At 33.8% G+C, this 16,962-nt stretch overlaps 1 protein-coding gene across 2 annotated transcripts; it reads left to right on the top strand.

Moving 5' to 3' along the window:
* Positions 1-4,298: 4,298 nt before the first annotated feature.
* Positions 4,299-14,435, top strand: LOC132313090 (zinc finger CCCH domain-containing protein 11-like). Of its 2 annotated transcripts, XR_009483386.1 has the most exons (9): positions 4,299-4,702; positions 4,998-5,082; positions 5,884-6,024; positions 6,152-6,246; positions 8,122-8,310; positions 8,404-8,534; positions 8,637-8,739; positions 12,982-13,210; positions 13,965-14,103. XR_009483386.1 is itself a non-coding variant. In XM_059811736.1 (8 exons), the coding sequence occupies exons 1-8, from the start codon at positions 4,532-4,534 to the stop codon at positions 14,139-14,141; spliced, it is 1,092 nt and encodes a 363-aa protein (XP_059667719.1). In that variant the 5' UTR covers positions 4,301-4,531; the 3' UTR covers positions 14,142-14,435. The 2 variants fall into 2 exon arrangements, 1 of the variants encoding a protein (XP_059667719.1); XM_059811736.1 differs by lacking the exon at positions 12,982-13,210 and having other exon boundaries at positions 4,301-4,702; positions 13,965-14,435.
* The last annotated feature ends 2,527 nt before the right edge of the window (positions 14,436-16,962 follow it).

Raw genomic sequence — 16,962 nt, 5'->3', positions numbered from 1 at the left:
CTTCCTAACCATCACTCATAACATTCCTGCAAATATGCTTAGAAGTGACATTTTGCTTAATTACAAATTGTGCTTAGATCAAATTTAACATAATCCTCCTGATTCCAAATCTGAAATTATGAGACAGTGTCGTACATCTAATACACAAAGTTGGAATGGTTATAAAGTAAATTACAATGAGATAAAAATTCATTATGCTCTCCAAACGCAAAATATAAGTTGTAATCCTCCCCTCTCTAAGCTCGTATAATCTCATAATTGATATTAGTTTTTTACCTCAAACATTAATACAATGATGTCTACCCACAAGAAGACTCAGTATAATATAGGATTCTATAAATGGTCTCAAATTGCAATATTGTTAGATTCCTTATTCTCATCTTTCTAAGTTCTCATTCTCATGTCGAGGATTTATATAAATGAAGATAATGGAAAATTAAATTCTAATACTATTTTCATATAACTTCTATCAAGTTTCAACAAGATAGGCCCTTCTTTTATAAGAAAAAAGACGTGTGGCGAAAATATTTCTTCAATTTATTTTAACTTTTTGATTTTTTTTTTTTTTTTTTTTTTTTTTTTTGACAATAGTATCATTTATCCTTGACAATTATTGAAAGCCTCTAATAAAAAGTGCAAACACGACAACGGTGGAAGACGATGGCAATGCTGTTAGTGGTGGTGGTAGTCAAAGGCAATTGCGATGGTTAGGGATGGCAATGGGACGGGGCGGGGATCTTATTCCCCATTTCCATTCCCGCTGAATTTTTCAATCCCCATCTCCGCTTAAAATTTCACCACCACCCCCATACCCGCCCCCGCCCCCGACCTCTTATCCCCATCCCCGGCCCTTGCCCTGACCCCGATTAACATATATTATTTTTAAATAAAACATAATTTTTCTTATTTTTATATATATAATAAATCTAATTTAGTAATAAATTATTAAATGTAAGGTTATAGTAATTTAATACTTAATCGGTGCGGAGCAGGGTGGGTTTTCAAAATTTACCTCCATCCCCATCCCCGTTTACATAAAAGGGTCTCCATCCCCGATATAAATAGGGTGGGGACGGGGAATTTGCCATCCCTAGCGATGGTGGTGAAATGTGACGATGCCGGTGGTGATGAAAGGACGTGATTAAGGGTGGCGGTAGTCGTGGTTAGGGGTGGCAAAGTTTGACATGACCCACAAACATGACTTGAAACTGACACGAGTTAAACGGGTTTGGGTTAACCTTAAATGAGTTCGGATTGTAAATGGGTCGACGTAATTAGTCCGTTTAGTTAATCGTGTCATGTTTGATTGAGGGATTCAACCCATTTAATTATTTTACGTGTCATAAGCAAATTTCTATTTAAGTTTCAAAATAACTATTTAAATTTGTATCTTATAATTTATTATTTTGTAGATTAGAGACTATTTAGTAATTTGATTGAATTGAAAATTATATTTTCTAGTATTTAATGTTTGATCGAGTATTATTAATAATTTAAATAATAAAATATTAAATTTTATTAAACAGGTCATTAAACGGGTTACAAGCGTAACCCATTTAATAAACAGATCAAGTTAGTATTGAAAGTTCCTGATACGATTATTAAACGGGTCGTGTTCGAATTGAGCTATTTAGTAGAATAACCTTAAATCGACACGACACGATTACGACCCGTGAACACGAATTGCCACCCATAACGGTGGTAATGGTGGAAGCACGAAAGGTGGCGATGGCGATGGTGGTGGTGGTAAAAGGTCATGGTGGTGAAAATGGTGAAAGGTGGCGGTGGCGGCAGTGGTAGAAGGTGACAGTGGTGGAAGGTCACGATGGCTGAAGGTAATGGTGGAAGGTAGTAGTAGTTGGTAGCAATGGTAGTGAAGGGTGATGGTGCATGTGGTGGAAGGTGGCAATGGTGATGGCGGCGATGGTGGTGGTGGAAGGTCGTGACGGTATTGATGGAATGACAAAGAAAGAATATAGGACAGTCTTGTCAATCTATGAAAAGTATATGGACAAATTAGTAAAATAATAAATTTATTCTAAAAAGAAAAAAACATTTATTAAAAGGAGGTTTCAAAAATCTAAAATGAGTTTCCTAACCGTTAATTAACTCTTTTAAAAAGTCTAAACATCACAAATTTTTTTAAATGAAAATTTCAAACTTAAAAAAACTTTTTTAAGGTTTCGTAAAGCTCCCAAACAGGGAATAGTTTTTTCACATCAACCATACTTCTCAATCTTCTATTTTCACCCTTTTAAAAGTAGAATAAAAATTCTCAATTATAATTTAGAAGTGATAATTTTGTATAATTCCTTTTATTTAAGTATCCAAAATGTTCAAAATCTTATTATTTGCAATTTAGACTTTTTAATCAATTATTAAACTATAATTTGAATGGGTAGTCGTTTTAAAAATATAAGTAAAATTATTTAAATATCTTCAACTTAAAACTAAATTTTATGTAGTGATTAATTTTCATGTACTATTAATTATTTTGTGGCGAAAATTCCAAAGTCATAGCATAGTTTTATGCAAGATTTTTCTAGTTCAAAATGGATATAGATTAATTAAAATTGAATGTCATAACATTATATTCATTATTCAACAATAATTTTTTATTTTTAAGAAAAACTAGTGACAAACTAAAAACTAAAAGAAAGTAGAGAAAATATACTAACAAATTACAATGAAAGTTGAAAAGTTTTAGAACCAAAGTAAAACGAAAATTTTGAACAATACAGATATAATTGGTTGCCATTGGCCAATGATGAAACCTTGTTATGACTATTTGGACCTTTCTTTTTACATGTTTTTCTATGATTAAACTTTTACAACCCTTCTTTTTACATACATACATATTCTTCTATTGTTTGTCAGCTGCAAATCTAAAATTTTAAACTATAAATGATCAAATATATATATATATATATATATATAGTTATAAGTAATGATTGATTTATTAGATAAATTATTATTATTCTCAAAAGTCACCTTTTCAATCGATTTAAAATTGACAATACCTGACTGATGATTAGCATTCAGTAGGAGATGAATATGCTAAACTTAGCAATATTAATTTACAAAGTAATTAGATTTGCTTATATTTTACTTAACTAGTTGCTTCTGCTTAAAATAATAAAATAATTGTTGAGGGCCAAAACTGAAGTAACAATTTATTTGTTATTTGTAAAGTGCATTAAACCTTCCTGAACTATTGGTCATTTGCAAGAAACCCTCCTGAAATATAAAAAAAACCCCTGAACTATGATTTTGTTGCAATTTACCCCCTTGAACTATTAGTCATTTGCAAGAAACCCCCCTGAACTATGATTTTGTTGCAATTTACCTCCCTGAATTATGATTTTGTTGCAATTTACCCCCATGACATTAGCTTCCGGTACCGAAAATTTTGAAAGACCAGTTTACCCTTATAACACGTACACTGCGTCGTTTTAACTTATACACTTCTTACTTTTTTTTTTTCTGCCAAAAGATGCCTTTCACCCAACACAACCCAAAACTGGGAGTTAGAGAGAGAGAGAAGAGACCAAAGAAATTCGAGGTCGGCAGGATGGCTCGGTCTCGAATGATGGCGGCTTGTGCGCGGAGGACTCGGCTGTGATGAGAGCTTGACTCGGCCATGAACTGTGGAGGTGGCGGCGAGCTCAAGGGGGCTCGACGGTGAACTATGGACCGCTGTGTGCTCGAAACACGGACGGTGATGTGCTCGGCTATGGAGATGGCGGAATGGGCCGGCGAGATTGGAATGGACGGTGAAATTGACCGGCGAGCAAGGTGAGCTGAACGGCGGGCAAGGCGGTGATGGCGATGGGCTGACGCAACGGTGCAGAGAAATGCGATATATATGGCCGACGGATCTGGCTAGTGGTGCAACGGCTATGATGGAACTATGACAGGAGACCCACAGATCCCAGCAACAAATTCCTCGGCTTCTTCGTCCCTTTCAGTCAATCAATTCGCTTTGATAGGGTAAACTGTAAAAAAATATATAGTTCCAGAGAATTTTTTGCACATACCCCAATAGTTCAGTGAAATTTTTTGCAACTTTTATAATTTATGGGATTTCTTGCAAATATCCCAATAGTTCAAGGGATTTAATTCACTTTACCCGCCGTATAATAAAAATGTTTATGATATACGCAGGAGATTATATGTAGTTATTATTATTATTATTTAATTCAGAAAAAATATTATTATTTAATTCTTTTGACCTGTATGAAGGATAGTTTGGGTAATTCAACCATACACGTGCCTTCTCGAAAGTGAACGCAGCCCCTCCATTTGTTTTTGCCAAACAAACAACCGTCTGTCTTCTTGCACTCTCTCTAATCGAAAGAATCAGACACATTCAAATCACAGCTCGATCATCGATCTTCCTCTCAAAACCCTAATTATCTTCTGAGAAATCAAATTAAACTGAGAATCGGGTACACAAAACCCTAATTTTAATACAATTCAGCTCGATTTCGGGGCACCTGAGCAGGTGCGAAGCGTTTGATGACAATCAGAGATGCCTCCGAAGCAGCAATCAAAAGTCGATTTAGCGAAGAAGCAGAAGATCGTCGAAGACAAGACATTCGGTCTCAAGAACAAGAACAAGAGCAAAAATGTCCAGAAATATGTCCAGAGCCTCCAGAAAAACGTACAACCCAAAACTGATTCCTCCAAAATCGCCGCCAAGGTCCCATTTCTCTGTTTCTCTCAAACAAATTATATACACATACTTTATATCTGTATATCATACATATATATACGCATACTCTGTGACCCTTTTTTTTTTTTTTTTTTTTATCATCTGAATTTGTAAAAAAAACGTAAGTAATCCATATATTGTTTATAATTATATATTCATATTTGTATATCTCAGAGTCTTGCTTTATGTGTGTTGTGTGTAAGCCTGTGCCATGAATATGGTTATATGGTTTATCAATTAATTAATTGATTAAATTTGATTATGTGATTATTTTTATGAACAGAAAAAGAAGGAAGAAGAGAAGGCAAAAGAGAAGGAGCTGAATGATTTGTTCAAAGTTGCTGTTAGTCAGCCCAAAGTGCCAGTTGGTAATTGTCAAGATTGGTCTTTTGTTTGGGGGAGATTTATAGTTGATTTTCACTCTGTTTATTCTGACGTATAAAATTTTCCATAGAATGTATTCAGCATTTTTAGTATGTTTGCTAGTAGTTTTAGAAATTTTTTGTGGAGGGAAAAATTTTTGCTTACAAGACTTGAAAAATGATTTATGTACTCTGTTCCCGGAAGCCATTGTCCTTGTAGGAAATCAGGATACATGCCAAGTAGAGGTGCATGGTCTTTCACCTAGTGCATATGGGCGTATGTGTATGTGTGTGTATACATGCATATGTAACCTATACAGGCACATTTAAAAATGCATACGCATTTTATATTTACTTATATCAATGCCTATATATTTGCATATTTGTATGCCAATGTTATACTTGCATCCATGTGTATGCTTGTATAAGCTTGTCTGGAATTTTCTTAATCTTCGTAGATTTTCAAAGCTTCTGTGTAAAACAAGAAACTGAGAAGGAAAATAAATTTTAGTGTAAACAATTTGAATATACAACAACAATAACAACAACAACCAAGCCTTTTCCCAATTATTTGGGGTCGGCTACATGAATCCCATGTTTCCATTCCGCTCTATTTAAGGCCTTAGCGTCAATCAATCCACATGCAGTGTCAAAAAATATGTATATATATATATATATATTTACTTGGGTAAGGAAACAGACAACAGAGTATTTGATCTTTTTTACTCTGTGTGCGCGCGCCCGCACGAAACCATTACATGCATATGTAGGTTTGATGTACTCTGTGGTGGCTTTTTTTTGTGCTAGGTGTTGATCCAAAGTCCATATTGTGTGAGTTCTATAAAGCGGGCCAATGTGCTAAGGGTTTCAAGTGCAAGTTCTCGCATGACTTGAATGTGCAGAGGAAAGGCGAGAAGATTGATATCTATAGTGATAAGCGCGATCAAGGTTAGTTACAAAGATCTTGCTTTATTAATTTGTTATATTATATCTTTATTTAAATGTTATATATTATACTCCTTCTTTTTTTTTCTTTTTCTTTTATTTTATTATTATTTTTTTCCTGTGGGAAAAGAGAGAGAATCAATGGAAGATTGGGATCAAGAGACTTTGGAGCAAGTCGTGGAGTCCAAGAAAGCGGAGTATAAGCAGAATAAACCAACTGAGATTGTGAGCTTCTTCATCAACGTCTTTTATTGTTTTCGATCTCAGATTCAGTTCTTGAAGACTGTTGGTGGATTAATGTGCTTGCCTTTTTCTTACTTGTTTTTCGTTTGAAATATGCATTCAATCTGTATTATGTAATCAGAGCAAAATCTCATTTTTTTATGCCGGCATTAGTTGTCTATGGAAACTTCACTTACATGGAGATATATTAAAAAATTAAGAATATCGTTTAATTTCTGTGTTTGATTGTGTAATAGTAGAAGCATTTATGATCTTGCTTGATTTTATTATTTGATAAATTATAAACTTACCTTTTCTCTGATATATACGGTGGTAACTGCACACTTATCTGGCTATTTGATCTTGTCCATGTATGCTGCAAAGCTAACATAAGTCCTTTAGTCAAATCTTGGTTACCATTATGTGAAGTGGATTTGTGAAACATCATCGAGAACAGAAATGGAAATACAATAACAGAGAAAATGCATGGGAAATGTGGAGTGAGGAAATCATTTGGTATTAGAAAGGGAATCCAGAGGGAAACATAGGAGCACTATGGCGAAAGAAACATGAAATGATGGGCGTAAATGTTATAAATCAACACTAAAACTCCAGTGGCACATTGAGGAAGAGTTATGGATATGTCTTTCAAATGAATGGATTTGCCGAGATCAAAGAATATTCTTGTACCCACAGGTACTGGAAAGACATTAGTTAAAAGCTGCTAAGTTTTCCTCATTTAATTGAAATGCTTCATAAGCATTTTGAAATTTCAAAAATGAATATTTATTGAAAATATATTTTACACCTGAACCAGGCAGGCAACTTTTAATCTAACTGACATATTATTTTGTTATTTTGTTCGTCTAAAAGTGGGGTGACCGTTTTGATAGTGACAGTGACTAATGCTATTGTAATTACTAGATTTTCAATAAAGAATAATGACAATGTTAATAATGTGCAATATGATTCATAGTAGTTATTACAGGCTTAAGGCTAAAAGGCCCTTGGAGCATAAAAGTATGTGTTAATATGAATACATTTTAAATTTTAAATGTAGTTAGAACAGAAGATTCTGAAACATGAATATGAACTCAATAAATTGAAAAGAAGGAATTGTCCATCATAACAATTTACAAATGGTTTTTATAGCCTTTCAACTGAGAAGGTTAGGTAGATCAATGTGCACATTTCATTTCAGTGTGTACATTTATCAACTAAATTAAATATCCTTATATGTATTCAATAATAGAACTTGCAATCATTTAGATTTTAAACATAAGCTATAATCACAAGTATAAATAATCAAGTACTAGAAGTAATTAGTCAATTGTAAGGTCATGAATAAGTTTCGAACAAAATGATCCATCGCAAATGGTCGTGATATGATATAGAAAAATCAGTTGATGGCCATTAAGTTAAAGAAAAGACTAAGATTGAATGAAAATTAAAGGCATTTTTTTTTTTCGTTATTTGAGACTGGAGCCTACTAAAAGGTGCGGTATGTGAGCTTGACTGAATGGGCCAAGCCTGAAGTAGGTTGAGGTGCTTTGTCTGAGCCTTGATGAGCCAGGGGTTATTTTGGGGCATGGATGTGACTTTAAAAACTATGGCTTAATCAGTGCAAGCTTTGAAGGTGTGGAAGATCGAAGGTAAGAATGAGTCAAATAAACCTTATAATGTATGTTGTAAGATATTTCTGGGTTTAGATAAAGCAAAACTGGATTATTTTTGCATAGAAGACTTTATTTGTATGGCTCATTATTATTTCCCTTGCATCATTTTGTCCGTATTCTGTTAGACATATTTTAGCCTTGCATCACATGTCCTTTATAAAACATAAAATTACTTTTTTATTGTTCTTCAACGTATGTGCAGGTATGTAAATACTTCTTGGAAGCAGTGGAGAAGAAACAATACGGTTGGTTTTGGGTCTGTCCAAATGGTGGTAAGGATTGCCACTACAGGCATGCTCTTCCTCCTGGATATATTTTAAAATCTCAAATGAAAGCTCTGATTGAAGAAGAGAGTGAAAAGATACCCATTGAGGAAGAGATTGAAAATCAGGTGATCATTGGAATGCATCCCTATAATTATTGTTGTCATTATGGTAATGTTTTTCATACAGTTCTCCTAATGGAATATTTGCTTTGGTCTTAGCGTGCAAAAATAACTACTTCAACTCCTATGACTCCTGAGTTGTTCATTCAATGGAAGAAGAAAAAGATGGAAGCAAGAGATGCTTCCATGGCTGCAGAGAAGGCAGATAGGGCCAAGAATGACCGTATGAGGTATCATCTTCTGCACCTATGAGTGTGTTTATGCATCTGTTTTTGCATGTACATGCAGTTGTAGTTTGTCAGAAGTAGTTACTAAATGGATTTCCATTCCAGTGGCCGTGAGCTGTTCCTGTCAAATTCTAGCCTGTTCGTGGATGATGCTGAGGCTTATGAAAAGTACCAAAGAGAGGAACAATCGGATGCTACTGAACAGAAGGTGAATCTTTCATCTGTCTCTTTGTTATGCATTGCTCAGGGGGTTTGGAGACCCCACAAATTTCTCATGCTCATGCATCATGACTAACAATGCAATGCTAATAATTATTAAATCCATCAATATTGCCCTTGAAAAGCATTTTTATAACTGCTGATAGCATGTAGATATATTTCTTTCATCAAGGTTTTACACTACCACAATAAAAAAGCCAAAGAAATCACCTTGACAAGGAATCTATTGCGCAGAATTTGTTAATTGCATCCCCTTCAACTTGTTTGCTTTTGTGTAATGTTGATGGTTCTTATTTACCTTGTAGTTCTTAGAATAAGTTGTTTTTTTTTTTTTTTTTTTTTTTTTTTTTTTTTTTTTTTTAATTATTTTTTTTCTTCTAGTAGGCATCATAGGTGTCGCGCCCAGATTTCGACCTGCATTTCTAATGGGGTGATTTGGGAAGTGAGTTTAAAATGGAACAACGCAAATGAAAATGTTGATTTAATGCAACAAAAATGATTTGATGCAGGGCGTTGCATAGAAATTCATGGAGTTGCCATCTAACATTGGGTTTTGGTGTGTTAGCTCACCTTGAAAATAGATTTTTCACAAAATACGATTTTTGAAGTATTTCTTAAAATAATTTTTGAAAACACCCCTTTTTGTTATAGTAGCTTCATGTAATCGGGGGTTCAATTATGCCAGGGGAAGGTGTTAGGCACCCTTGAAACATCCACAAAACTTTACGGTTACCAAATTCTAAAATAATATTTCCGTCTCCGTATGCTTTTGAAATTTCTCAAAAAGTTGCAGTCATATTTAGAAAATGGTTTTGCTTTTTGCACCTGGGTATTTTAATGTCTACCGGATGGATTTGGAATTAAATAATTAAAGATTTAACTACTCAATCTGATGGAAAATTTAGGTTTTAAAAATCATGAAAACTGTGTTTTTTGCCTTCTTGGAGTTTTAATGATGCACGAGTTTCAGAAAAAAAAAGATGCAATTTTGAAAAGTCTGACTTAATGAAGAAATACAGTAACTCTAGGGGGAAAGCAATTGATTTGTGGTCCTCTCTTACCATATCTCTTCTTAACTTGGATATTATTTTTATGAAAAACATGAGAGTTTTATGAAAAGATGAATGATGCGTAGAAATGAAGAGCAGGGGAAAATGGAGAGTGTTAACCCATTAGTAGGGTGAGAATGACACAACAAAAGACATACATGTATATATTAAATATCTGCCTTTCTGAAAATACAACAAAAACCAATGCTAGGCTTAATCGTTTCCGTCTAGGCACTAAAATGTGCTAATGTGCGAGTGAGGAGTGAAAATGCATGGTAGTATGTTTGTGTGTGTCTTTGTCTGTCTGGGTGTATGCATGAACGTGTGAAGAAAAGAAAGAAACAAAAAAGAATAAACGGATTGTTTGTGGTATGTGTGTGTGTTCTATAGTTTATCATGGATGTGTGTGAAATGAAGAACAAAAATTAAAAAAATGAATAAGAGAGCAAAGAAAAGTGAAATATGTGTGTGCTGATGTGAGTGTGCATAGGAAAACAAGAAAAACAAAAAGAAAAGGGTAAAAAAAATGGGTATATATGTGCTGGTGTGTGTGTGTTGGTGAGTGCATGGAATGTATGTGTGTAAAAGGGGAGACAAAGGAAAATTAAAAAATAAAAAGAATAATAGATATGAGAGAAGTGTGTGTATGTGCTGGTGTGAGTGTTTGTTTTAGTATGTGTGAAAGGAAGATAACAATTAAAAAGAAATAAAAAGAATAAAAGAAAAGAAAAACAGTGGAACATGTGTGTGCGTGTGTGTTACAGTGTGTGCATGGTGTGTGTGTGTTATTATATGTGGAACTGTGTGCATGAGTTTGTGTTTTGGAGTATAATTTACCTGGTAGAAAATGTAAGCAAAATGGGTCTTTCACCACGGTTTTAGAGAGAGAAATATGAATGGGTTTAAGAAAGTGAGTTTTGCAAGTGTTTGTGAAAGTGAAGTGGGTCTTTCCTTCTTTGTGAGTAGTGGCCTTGTTTTGATAATGAAAGAATGAGAATGGATCTTCTTATTATTTGTTACCAATATGGAGCTTTAAAAATGGCTAAAGCAGGAGCTGTGCAAGTGGGTCTTGTTTGATTTAATTCTTGTGCGTGTGGCTGTGTGAAAATTGAAGAGGGTGAACCAAGGGTGGTGGATTGGTGTTGGGCCAAGTAGCCTTGTGTTGGTGAAAGTGGGTTTTTGGGGTCCGTGTTTAGGTAGGATCAAGTGTCTATTTATAGAGTGAGATTGGAGGGGCAGAAGGAATATAACAAGAAATAAAGAATAAAAATGATGGAGAGATAGAGAGAGAGAGTAAGATATTAATGTGGGGAATAATACTCATGAGTTGAATTGACGAGGAGAGTGAAATTTTGGCTGGGTGAGCTGAATTTGAAAGGGGGGAATGTAATTGTGACAAGGAATTAAATGAAAGGACAGGTGGCCACGTGGCCGCCTGTCATTGGTTGGAGTTTACGTTAGGAAGGGTGGCCACATGGCCACCTTTTACATTTAAAGAAAAGAAGGCTCTTATTAATTTTTTTTCTGTTTTTGTTTGTTTTTATTTGTTTTGTTCTTCTTTTATTTAGAGAATGAATATTTAAATTTAGTTGCAAAAGTGGTGCAAAATGGGGTGTCTACAATGGACAATACTTGCCTATTCACCGGTGAGTAGGAAGCTTATACTCACCATGTATGTGGCGCAATGTTAAACTGACAAGTGCCCTTACATTTAAAATAATAAAAAATAAATAATTTGATAACTATTCAGGTTAAACCCCAAATGAATCCGAATCAAATTCTAATTCTCTCTCCTCTTCCTCACGCTTCCTCTTTCTCATCTGCCTCTCCCTCTCATCTAGCGAACCAAGATATAGGAACCAACAGAGATAAAGCTATCACAATAAGTTCTCTTTCTTTCATGATCTGTATATGAGAAGGAAGATTTGAGGTTGTTTAACTAAAATGCAATGAGAGTCCAGTACTTTATTTCACAGAAATCAGTTGCATGAAATAAAAAAATAATTTGTCAATGAAAAATAGTTTCAAGCTTCATAGGAAACTGTTTAACGGAGAACTGACTAACATGGCAAGTACTTGGCACCACAAATAGTAAGAGTTCCAGAATATTGGTGGACAGCACTAACAAATCATACAAATTATTAACAATTATTCAAAATTCATGTTAGGGAGCGGGACAAGAGCAAGAATTAATCCTGAAATTAGGGAAGCGTGAGAAAGAGGAAGAGGAGAGATAATTAGAATTTGGTTCGGATTCATCTGGGTTTAACCCGAATAGTTATCAAATTATTTATTTTTTATTATTTTAAATGTAAGGACACTTGTCAGTTTAACATTGCGCCACATACATGGTGAGTATAAGCTTCCTACTCACCGGTGAGTAGGCAAGTATTGTCCGTCTACAATAGGTCAAATTATTTTTCCGCTTACATCTTTTTCATCATTGTATCATCTTTTTTCTGCCTTTTCTGGCTTCAAGTTCTTTGCTTTGTGCTATGTAGAAAGCATTAGTATCCAAGGATAAGCTAATGTTGTGCAAGACACAGCATTAGAAAAAATGATGCATTTGAACCTATTAATAAATTCTTTTTTGATAAGTAAGGTTTCATTAAACGGCGCCCGTATTTAGTTCATTCTAGAACCATAGTACTAGTTAGAGGCCAATCTGGGAATTTTTATTTATTTTTTGATAAGTCAATCTGAGAAATATTTTAGCATATATTAAAGCTCATATTGTGGTCATCCATCACTCATCAGAAACCTGTTTGCCTTTTGGCTACTTGAATTAAAACATCAAGAAAGATGAGGAGAAAATACGTAATATAAAAAGCATCTTTTATTAATTTTTGCTGCATGGAATTCTGATTACATAACTTCCTTAAATAGACTGACAAGAGAGAGGAAAACTAATTTGATAAGCTAGAGTTGTTCAAAGCTTATCTTATCCTAACCAGTTTATTTGAATTTCAAAACTATCAGCAGAGATGACATAGAAGATAAGTTTGAATGATGGAAGGGCGCACAGACCATTCAGATGTTAAGTGGTGGTTGTTGACCTTAAAAATCTGCTGGCATGTGTAGAGTTCATCTTGTGGCCAAGGGTTCTTAGTCTTTTTAGATCAACTATATTGTTCATTTCTCCATGAATTTGAACTAACCTATAATGCAACTTAATTGGAAAGGAGTTCTTACAATGGGATTTGCACGAAGAAGTGTACATGAAGCTTAGCAGGACTGAAAGCACAGATGGAAAGAAATTTTTTGTTCGTTTGACAAGGACTCTATGGGTTAAGAAATTCAGATTGTTCAGGAGATATGGTGGAGCAATGTTAATAGATGTCAACCAGTGAAGTTGATTATACCCATTAAAGGAGTTATCTTCTCAACATGTAGAGAATATAGTGATGAAAGGTAATAATATGCTAAAAAAAAAAAAAGCTGAAATTTATATGTGAAATAATGGGAATATTAATGATTTGAGGCTGTTGTGGTACTTTATTAGCAGTGGTGGCATGGTCAAGTAGAATAATATTTACTTTTGCATTGCTTTAAACCAATTTTTGCGCCTCTGCAGCCATATAAAGATTAGATGATGGAGAAGCATTGGTTCATATTTTGTTTTCAAGGGTTATACCGCATATGCCTTTCTCAGCCGAAGTAGGATATATTGGACATAGAAGAAGAAATATTCTTGGACAAATTTAGGTTTATTTTCAAATTTAAATGATTTAGAAGCAACATTCAAATGATAGATTATGACTTGCCATAGTAAAAAGTTGGCATAATAGGTGAACATAGTCAAAAGTTCAGAAAATGGAATTTCTTTGTTGTAGCTAATTCAGTTTGCTTTTGTTGGTTGTAGGAAATAGCAGATTTGCATAACCCAATTATTCTAATTAGAGCGTAGTTAGATTCTCCATTTGTGGAACCATACTGATAATAATGCTACTTAATTTGAGGATATATGATTTGTGCCTCCTTTTACCTTTTATATGCGCTGAATCTGCTGTAGAACAGGTTTTGCAAGAAGTACTGGTTTGCTTGTTTATTTGGTTGTCCACACTATTCGGCTTGTTAAATGTCTGACATCATTGGACTTATTTATTTTTGTAGTGGCTAGCATTCATTGTAATTTATAAACTGAAATGACTGGCGTCCACTTCAGGTTGCTAAGAATTCTGCTTCAGATGGACCAAGTTCCTCAACATCGGCTGCTGGTGATACCGAAGTTCTTCCTGAAGATGATGACGATGACGAGTTGGACATGGATGAGTTAAATGAGCTGGAAGAAAGCTTGTCAAAAACGTCAATTCAGATCAGTGAGCCAGGCGTGAATGCTTAATCACGAGAGATGCAGTGTACAATTTTGAGTACTGAATCGATGCGCTCGTTCATGGCAATGGTAATCAATTATAGCCACTTCAACTGAAGTTAGTTTCAAAGAGGGAAATTGAAGGTACTTATAATTATGCTTCTCCAATTGAAATGAATTCTCCCATATATATCTGTCATACTTCCTTTTGGTCCATACAATACCGTTCATGTTGCTCGGAACTTATTGTACTTCTGCTGGTTGATACTAGTTTATTGACTCTGGTTTCCTTACTCATCAATAATAAAAGTATAATTAACATTATTGCTGCGTGGTTTGTTCTACATGATTGAATCTGATGAAGAAAGCAATTTCCTCAAATCACGTGTTATCAAACACACACACACGTATATATATTGAATATCCATGTTAATTCTTGGTCTTTCCCTTCTTCCATTGTCATCTTCAATGGTCCTGTGGACCATGTCAATTTTCGTAAGTGGTGCACTTGGTTTTTTTCTTATGCACGCCATTGTTGCTAAGTCCTCAAATTAATAAGAAAATGATCATAATAACAATTAGAAATGATAAAGTCGGCCTTATTTTCATTACATGTCATCGATACATACAGCTTAGCACTGATTCCATAGAGAATGGAAGAAGTACAGCTTAGCACTAGCTCTGATATAGAATGGAGAAAGTACAGTGATTTAGAATGGAAAAAGTATTGTACGAACATAGTTTCAAACAATAATTTTCATCTTTATCTGTTTGTTTTTTTAAAAATATTATTTTTGGAAAATATTTTTTTGTTTTAGATTATATATATATATATATATATATATATATATATATTGTATTTGGCAAAGATCTAGGTTGAGGTTGAGATCGAATTCATCGAAAATAACTTACTAAAAATTGATGAGTAAATTATTTTTGTTAATTTTTAATATATTTTTTCAAAACAAATATATATGTATATATATATATTTAAAAAAATATTTTACATCCAAACTTACAAGTCAGTATTGTATTATCTTAACATTATTAGCAAGTAGTTCACAGCATCAATCATGGTTGTGGTATCAATATCAGTCACGATGTAATGGGTTGTGATTTAAAATCAATATAAATTAACCAATACAAATTGCATATCAAATTTAAAAAAAATCACATATTGGATCCGATACAACCAACCATTGCCATATGCATATAATATAGAGAGAGAGACACACACACACAGATTACCGACCGGTTAGTGAATGTTGGGTCCCCACTCCCAGCTCCAAGGACATTTGTGCTGTCCACATCACTTCAATTGCTCGGCACCATCATTCTACAAAACTTGTCTTGTTTTTCTGCATCCTTATTGTTTCCTTCCACCTCCATTCATGTTCACAATTTATCTACTTATTTCTATTTTTGGTTTCATATAATATTTAATAATAATAAATTTAAAAGACTTGCATACATTTAAAATACCCAATTCATTGTAAAAATAATTTAAGAACAGCTCCCCACATTCAAAGCCCCCTTTCTACCGTAAACAAGATCTTGTTTTGATTTCATAGTATTTAAACCAGTTAGCAAGAATTTTTTGCATTTGCATATCATAAGGTATTTAAACTAATATCGAGTAATTCATATTCATAGATAAATAAGTAAAAATCAATAATAAAAATAAAAAGAAAGAAAGAAAGGAAAACATTAGGGTGGCCACACATTTGATCAGATTAGGCATCAATCCTAATCCAATCCGCTCCTAACGGATTAAAAAAATCTTAATCCGCCACCGATTTATGGAATAACGAATCGAATTGGATCCATGGAATGACGGATCAAATCGGGTTGGAGTTTTTCTTAAATTGTCCAGTATTATTTATATTTAACCATAACCCAATAGATTAAATTTCAATTTATCAACATTAATTTATATATTTAAGTTATCATTAACTAATACATTTTGAGTCTATTAAATTATCAATAACCAATTAAATTAACTAATACATTATTTAAATATACATATATAAATCTTACTGATCGGATCGGATTTTAACACTCTAATTTGTAATTCGATCCGTGAATTACGGATTCAACTTTTTTGAACCTACCACCGATTTGTGAGTGTAACAATCTGATCCAATCTGTATAAATCAGATTGAATTCACGAATTTACGAGTTATTTGTTCACCCTTAAACAAAACATGGGTAAAAAAATAAGGGAAGGACGCTAATGTTGTTGAGGTAGTAACTTCGGTAAAAAAAATATCCTTGGTCACAAATGAAATATGAAAAGCAGACTGACGGCAACGTGAAACACTCTGATAACATGAGTTCCACTACAGCAACCAAAAGACATATTTTACTGTACGAATACTGGTCTTACGTAAACATGTCTGGTCATGCTTAAGATAAGATAAGACACTGCAATAAAATGGAGTTTATTCTTAACATAGATGGTATAATACTGTCTACGATTATACGGGTTCACATAGTCATCCTTACACGTGGTTTATAATAACGTAATCTATACGGGCATGTACCTAATCAAATTTATTTATCTTATTTATCAATTTTATTTATTTATTTATTCTGTATTTTTTCACGATCCGTCTCAATTCATGTAGATATTGTTCATTTTTGCACACTCTGTTGACGATTTTCATCAAAACACGCCTATATGATGATGGTATCGGGCCTCGTAGAGTGGCTCGTAATCTATCATTGGGTTCTGGAAGTGATTTTAATAAGAGAATTCGAACTCTCAACTTTTAGAATGGGAGACGAAAGTTGGTCATTAGATTATCCCTTAGGGTGCGTTTGGATGCATAGGAGAAAAATGAATGAAATG

The sequence above is a fragment of the Cornus florida genome, unplaced genomic scaffold (assembly GCF_030987335.1).
Source record: "Cornus florida cultivar Cherokee Brave unplaced genomic scaffold, ASM3098733v1 CherokeeBrave_3.0.0_Hap2_Chr06, whole genome shotgun sequence".
In the NCBI taxonomy this organism is placed as follows: Eukaryota; Viridiplantae; Streptophyta; class Magnoliopsida; order Cornales; family Cornaceae; genus Cornus; species Cornus florida.
Note: the sequence above shows the minus strand (reverse complement) of the source record. Positions and strands in the feature narration are given on the sequence as shown.

Coding starts and splice junctions, on each gene's coding strand:
- LOC132313090 (XM_059811736.1), top strand. CDS start 4,532: ATGCCTCCGAAGCAGCAATCAAAAGTCGATTTAGCGAAGAAGCAGAAG. Junction 5,083..5,883: donor TCAGCCCAAAGTGCCAGTTG/GTAATTGTCAAG, acceptor TTTTTGTGCTAG/GTGTTGATCCAAAGTCCATA. Junction 8,740..13,964: donor CGGATGCTACTGAACAGAAG/GTGAATCTTTCA, acceptor CGTCCACTTCAG/GTTGCTAAGAATTCTGCTTC.